This window comes from Helianthus annuus, chromosome 6 (assembly GCF_002127325.2).
Source record: "Helianthus annuus cultivar XRQ/B chromosome 6, HanXRQr2.0-SUNRISE, whole genome shotgun sequence".
Taxonomy (NCBI): Eukaryota; Viridiplantae; Streptophyta; class Magnoliopsida; order Asterales; family Asteraceae; genus Helianthus; species Helianthus annuus.
Window position 1 is genome coordinate 38,102,997 of NC_035438.2, and position 7,397 is coordinate 38,110,393.

The 7,397-nt window shown below is 40.7% G+C and overlaps 1 protein-coding gene across 1 annotated transcript; it reads right to left on the bottom strand.

Moving 5' to 3' along the window:
* Positions 1 to 563: 563 nt before the first annotated feature.
* Positions 564 to 6,367, bottom strand: LOC110865264 (calcium-transporting ATPase 1, endoplasmic reticulum-type). The gene is made up of 9 exons (XM_022114501.2): positions 6,217 to 6,367; positions 3,898 to 5,364; positions 3,754 to 3,832; positions 3,532 to 3,653; positions 3,177 to 3,458; positions 2,725 to 3,102; positions 2,271 to 2,380; positions 1,962 to 2,190; positions 564 to 1,383 (listed from the first exon to the last, which is right to left on the bottom strand). Exons 2-9 carry the CDS (start codon positions 5,302 to 5,304, stop codon positions 805 to 807), a joined length of 3,186 nt encoding a protein of 1,061 aa, XP_021970193.1. The 5' UTR covers positions 5,305 to 5,364; positions 6,217 to 6,367; the 3' UTR covers positions 564 to 804.
* Positions 6,368 to 7,397: the final 1,030 nt, after the last annotated feature.

The window sequence follows — 7,397 nt, forward strand, 5'->3', positions numbered from 1 at the left end:
TTGACTTTAATCTTGACTTTGACTTTCGAAACACGGGGTGTTACAAAAATGGTGATAAGTTAGAAAGATCAGGAAGTAAACTGACTATTTTTAAAGGATTAGGATAAAACCATTAAAACGACCAAACCATAGGGAGCAAAACGGAAGTTTACTCCTATCTATACTCTATAATAAAATTTAGGTTTTTTTATGTGTTGTGTGATAAAATCCCTCATTGATTTTTGCCTTTTTTTGAACGACCAAATATTTGTCACCAATGGGATTTAAACTCTCACCACATAGAAAGGCAAAGTCTTATCCAACACCTTGCCTGCAACTCGCTCGCGTTGCGGCCCTTGCGGATACAAATAAAAGAAGAGCTAGATTGGTCTCTTGCAACATATCATCCATCCTCTTATTGGCACTCTGTAAACTATAAAGGTTGTAGTCAAGAGGGTTCGACATTGTGTATTCTATATATTCTCGTTGCATGATGATCCTTGGTTGTGGTTTTGTAAAATCGTTTTACAAACGATTGTACCACTTTAATTTATTCTGCAAAAACTCCCTTAAATGCGCCCACACAATAGAAATGGTCTTGTCCTCATAACATGTATAGAATATAATAGCATAACAAGTACTTGGTTCCATGTAAAGGAAGGCATAGACCAGCATACTAATTTGTTCCAAAAGCTAACAAAACTGAAAATATGAAGAAAATAGATTCTATAAAACCTATTTATAAATGTTAAAAATGGATTAACTATAAGATATACGAGCACAGGTTCACTTTCTCCTGCTCAGCTGATGAATGATGATTGATGATCACTCTGCCTTGTGCTTGGAAGACCTTGAACTCCTTTGACCACTCATAGTCAACCTACCTACAAACTTGAGAATCTCGTCGATCAGAATAACAGGCAAAGCAACCGCCAAAACCAACAGCCACTCGTTCACACTTAGTGGAACGATCCCAAAAACTTGTGCAAGAAAAGGAACATATAATATCAAGAAATGAAGCCCGAATGAGATCGACATTGCTACAAGCAACCATGGGTTGACCCAAGGTGGCATGGTCAACAGGCTCTCGTCTTCCGAAAGGGCATTTAAGGAATTAAACATCTCAATGGCAACCAATACGGAGAGTGAGAGAGTCATGGCTTTGACTTTTCCCGTACGGAAGTAGTCACAAGGGTCAGATTCGAAACTGAACAGTTGGTCTCCGGCCTGGAAGGGCGAAACGGTAAAATTCTCCCAAGATTTACATTGATCCCAGTTTCTGAGCTGGGAGAAAGTAACAAGACTGTGACCGTCTCCGCTGAGGTCGATTCCTAAGAATGAGGCATGAGTGAACCAAATGACGAAAATACCCACAGTTGCTAGTCCGACATAGAGTCCAATCACCTGCAGAACGGAACAAGAAAGTAAATTAGCTCTATTTAGAGGGTGTTTGGCATTGCATGTTGGAATCAGCTTTATAATAATCAACAGTAACAAGTTACGGACTGCAGAAAATACTGTTTAGTGTAACGATAATCATAATAAAATGAGGAGTAAATTGCCATTTTCGTCTCATGGGATTGGCCAGTTTTGCGACTTCCGTCCAAAGGTTTATTTTTCCGCATCTAGATCCAAAAGATTTGAAATCTTGCCATTTTCATCCGGTTCGTTAACTCTTATCTAATTTTCTTCGTTAAGTCAAGGGTATTTTCATCTTTTTTGTTGACTTAAGAGCAATTCAGTATTTTAATAACTTGTACATTATGCTAAATTCTTGTACATAAAGTGAAAAAGACTACATTGCCCTTTAAATTAACAAAAAAGACGAAAATACCCCCGACTTAACAGAGAAAATTGATGTAGTTAACGAGCCGGATGAAAATGGCAAGATTTCAAACCTTTTAGATCCAGATGCGGAATAACAAACCTTTGACGAAAGTCGCAAAACTGGCCAAACCTCAGAAGACAAGAGAAAAACTTGCCATATATCGAAATAAAATCCAGGCATTAATCAAAGAATCATCACTCCTGCGAGGGGCCTTTTTCATGATGTATTTGTCGGGTGGATTAAACCCTAAGGCGGTTGCAGGGGGTCCATCAGTGACCAAATTCACCCATAAAAGCTGAACGGGAATCAGGCCTTCTGGAATCCCGATGGCGGCAGTCAGAAATATGCTAGCAACCTCACCAATGTTTGAAGAAATCATATACCTGTGACAAACAAAGAATAATAAACTAGTGAGCTTAGCAGAATTTAAGAATAATAAACTAGAAAAGAAAGATAAGCTGACCGGATGAAGGCCTTCATGTTGTTGTAAATGGATCGGCCTTCTCCAACTGCGGCCACAATTGTGCTAAAATTATCATCTGCCAAAACCATGTCAGAAGCTTCCTTTGCAACCTGAACATAAGATTCAGTAGACGAATAGATGAGAATTTGAACGTGTTAACAGAATAATGTCTAACTAGTGGGCTACCACCAGCACTCCGCAGCGGGTTCGAAACGTAGTTAAAAATAAGCAAATCGCGAGAGCTAAAGTTGTTTGATGTTTTAGTTGAGGGGCTAAGCATGTCATTATTAAAGTTGAAGGGCTAAATATGTCATTATTAAAGGCTAAACATGCCATATATAAAAGTTCAGGGGCTAAAGTTGATTAATGCCAAAGTTGAGGAGCCAAAGGTGGTTGATATGACATAATAGCATATTTAAAGTATATATAGTATCAGTAGATATTCTGAATATACCTCAGTGCCAGCAATACCCATTGCAATTCCTATATCTGCCAATTTCAAAGCAGGTGCGTCATTGACCCCGTCTCCTGTCATAGCAACCACTTCACCAGCATCCTTGAGCAGCCGCACTATCTCTTGCTTGTGACGTGGTTCAGCCCTGGAGAAAAGAAGCCCGCCTTTTTGAGCCAAATGGCTTTTCGGGTCACGATGTTCCATGAACTGTCTACCAGTTATGCTTTTTGAACTAATGTCTTCATCCGGCCCAAACACGCCAATCTCACGACATATTGCTTCTGCTGTGTTCTTGTTATCACCCGTTATAACCATTACTTGAATACCCGCAGCTCTGCAGTCTTCGATTGCTTGGCGAACCTCTTTACGAGGAGGATCCTTACAACATTAACACAACAATCATGTTAATTAACACATAACACAATTAAAATAATGTAATATAACCGGCTTACCCGCAGTCCTACTAGGCCAGCGAAAGTCAAATTACTTTCGATTGAAGAATAGGTAGTTGGATCGAGTAAAAGCTTATGAGCAGGATGGTCTTCTTCACCGTTATAACTTCTAAATTCTGAAGGGTCATCCTTATATGCAAAACCCAAAACACGTAATGTACTTGTCGACATTTCATTTAGGCTGTCTAATATTACTGATTTTGACCTCTGGTCAAGGTCAACAATCGAACCATCTAGCAACTGAATGTGAGAGCTTCTTTCTAACAAATTTTCAGCCGCACCCTGTCAAAAATTAAGGATATAATCATTAACATACCACCACGGTATATATCATACAAATTAAGGGATGCATTACCTTAACAAGTAGTGTTTTTTTCCCGGAGTTCGAGGACACGATAACCCCCATTGACTTCCTATCGCGGTCAAACTCAAGAGTGGCAATCCTGCGCTCGATTTTATCCCATGCGCGTGAACAAGCTTTATTTCACAGGATTACAGGAGAACCAATTAGCACATATGCATAACAGCATAAGTCATAACGAAGTAATAAGAAAGAGAAGAAAGTCAATGGACATACCCATAAGGTCACCGTCACCGTCACCCGTAGATGAACCAGAATCCAAACCCGAAGGAAGTCCCATTTTCTCAACAAGAACCTGAAGAATACAAACAGCTGGTTGAGTAAACGGGTCAAAATTGTGAACTTTACCAGTTACCATACCTTTAGTGCGGCTTCAGTAGGCAATCCACCAGCAACACAGCCTTTTTCAGATCGCTCAATGCTAGCATCATTAACCAAAGCAGCAATCTTCGCAATCGTTTGAAGGTTAACATCCATTCGGCCAGCTGGCCACTCTTGTATTTTTCCATCCAAAGGATTATATGTGCTCCCTTCCACGTTAAACAATCGAACAGTACTTTCCGTGTGACCCATAGCAACGAGCTTAGCCACAGACATCTGGTTAGTCGTCAGCGTGCCGGTTTTGTCAGAGCAAATCACAGTCGTACACCCGAGTGTCTCAACGCTCGGTAACTTCCTAACGAGAGCGTTCTTCTGGGCCATCTTACGCGTGCCAAGAGCCAAACAAGTAGTAATGACAGCTGGCAAACCTTCTGGGATAGCAGCAACGGCCAATGCTACGGCTATTTCAAAGTAATACGTACACTTCTCGAATGAAAATTTGAAATTCGTCGGCCAACCGTCAAGATACTCCCATGTGAGAAAGTACTTAACGTTTATAAGCCAAACCAAAACACAAATTAACCCGATCATCAACGTCAGCGTTTCTCCGAACTCGTTCAGTTTCTTCTTTAACGGTGTGTCTTCTTCACTCTGTGCGGCCTCGTGGATCTGCGAGTGCACTTTACCTAATTCGGTATTCATCCCTGTGTCCGTAACCAAACAGATACAATTCCCGTTAACAACTGTCGTCCCAGCAAATACCATACATTTCTTCCCCTGGATATCGGATTCCGCAGGAACAGGTTTTGTAGTTTTACTAACGGCTTCACTTTCTCCGGTTAATGAACCCTGTTCAACCCTAAGGGTTGAGCTAATTAGATTCAATACCCGCATATCAGCAGGGACTTTATCCCCTACACGCAGCTCCACGATATCACCTGGAACGAGTTCTTTCGCGGGTAGGCCTGAATGTTTTCTGCCATTGCGTATGACAGTTGCTTGTTCGGATTGTATTTCTTTGAGAGCTTCTAACGCCCTTTCGGCATTACTTTCTTGCCAAACACCAACAATTGCGTTAACAATTAGTATCAAAAAAATTACCAGAGGCTCTACGAACGCGGTGATTTCCATCTCTCCACCTTCTTCACCGTCATACCAGGCTAGAACGAAAGAAATCACAGCAGCAACAAGCAAAATTCTGACCAATGTATCGTTGAACTGATCTAAAATTAGACGAAAAACCGATTGTCCTTCGTGTTTTTCCAACTCATTGAACCCATGAATCTTCAACCGTTTCTCGACTTCACCGTCTGACAGACCGCTTTTTCTATCTACCTTATATTTTTCTTCGCATTCGAGCGTTTCTTTTGCCCAGGGAGCATAACTATCGGATGATCCTTCACCTGCACTCTCTTTCTTCCCGTAGTTTGAGGCTCCTTTACCCATCAATACTCGCTAGAAGAAACGATATCAACCAATCACTAGAATCTCCCACAAGCAAATCCCCTGTAAAAAAAAAGAAAGAAAAAGAAAAGCTTCCCATTAACTGAAAGTGCATTTAAAATGTCATCATAAACAACAGACAAGTACACCTAAACAATTATCCGCGCTTAACAAGTAACAAGTGACAAATCACCTACAGGTAAACCTAAGTGAATTCAACAAACAAACAATCCGATCAGTTAATCACATGAACACTTAAAAGTTTCACATTAATCAAAACCTGGTCCAACAATCTAGACAACCATGCCGAAGAAATTACCCGTGCGTAACAAAACACCTACAGGCAAACCTAAGTAAATTCAACAAACAAACACTCCGATCAGTCGATCGCTTTACTCTTAAAAGTTTCAAACTAATTCAAACCCTAGTCCAACGATCAAGACAGCCACGCCTAAGCAATTGCTGGTGCATAATGACTAACAAATCACCTACAAATAAACCTAACTGAATTCAACAAACAAACAATCGGATCAGTCAATCGCATTTACACTTAAAAGTTTCACACTAATCAAACCACAATCCAACTATCTAGGGCTATTCTACCACACAGAAAACAACAATTTATCAGGACTCAAACATACATAAAACAAAGGTTTATTAATTTAATTATACCCTACACACATATCATAGAATATATATTCATAGTACCTAAATGTACAAGCTTTAACTCATCCATCATTCACTTAATCAAAGCGAAAATCAAACAAACACTCGATGATCGAGTTAAACTGATCAGATTCGAAAACCCTAATTGTTCCGATAGAGGAAAAATCAGGAATATTTGCTTACAAACATAAAATCAAAGCGAAAGTAGGGTAAAACACGCGTGTACGAAGCATGAAAAATGTTAGTTACCAGTAGAAGATCTGCACGATTGGGAGAGTGATGAATGGTAGGGTTGGCTACGTGAAAGATATAAAGAGATCTGCGGAGGTTGTTACTGATGCTTTCCGTGATGGGCTTTGGTTTGATTATCGATATATGATATGATGCGATTTCCTTTTTATAAGCGTCGGTACGTTTCTTATTTTATATTCCATCATGAGATTTAATATATTATTATATTATATTATATTATATTATATTTTCGTTCATCAATAATTAACTTGTATTGTAATGTATAACTAGGGGTTACACCCGCGCTTCGCGGCGGGGAGACCTGATTTGTGATTCGATATAACAATTGAAAAAGAAAACTTACAAAATAAAGTCGTGGTAAGTACAAAAGTATGTTGACACGTGTTTTACAACTTCTTCATTCCATCTTCACTTACAAACTACAACTTCTTATGCTTTTGCAAATAACATGTAGTTATACACCAGACAACAAATCGACCCACTAAGCTACACTCATCCAAAGAGATAGAGCAATGGATGTCAAGTCTAACCTTGTTCGTCAGAGTACGTACCTGTTTGGGGCGAAACCCTAACTGCCCGGCCATTGCATGTTGTCGGGGACATCGTCTTGAAGCCAGATCGGCTGTGGGATATGGTAACCGGCCGTGAAGGGGTATGGTCCCAGATCTCGCGTCAGCATGGACCGCGAGTGACCATTACCCTTATCAAAACCCCCACTAACTAACAACCTACTTGTGCCCATGCGGGAACGCGTCGACACAAGGGTTGATCCAATCTATCTAGTAACAAAGAAGGACTTACATGGAACATGAGAACGGTAGAGTGATGCGACATAGCATCACATCTGGTGTATGAAAACGGAAGTATTCACAGCGATGCGGCATCGCACCGCATCCAATGAACACTTCTACCAATACAGGAAAGCCTTACCTTAGGCATAGAAGAAGATGAACGTAGCGGTACGGTTGACACCGCACCATACGGGCATTTTCGTCACGACAAGGGATGCAGGCAAGACGACGATGCGGCTAACACCGCATCTCGCGTATTCCTTGATCACAAGTAGGAGACGCGGTAACTTCAGATGTTACCGCACGTAGCGATGCGGCTTGCACCGCATCCTATGTACTCAAGCAAGTGGTACTGACACCACAGTGCAAGTGGCACCAATGGCAGTT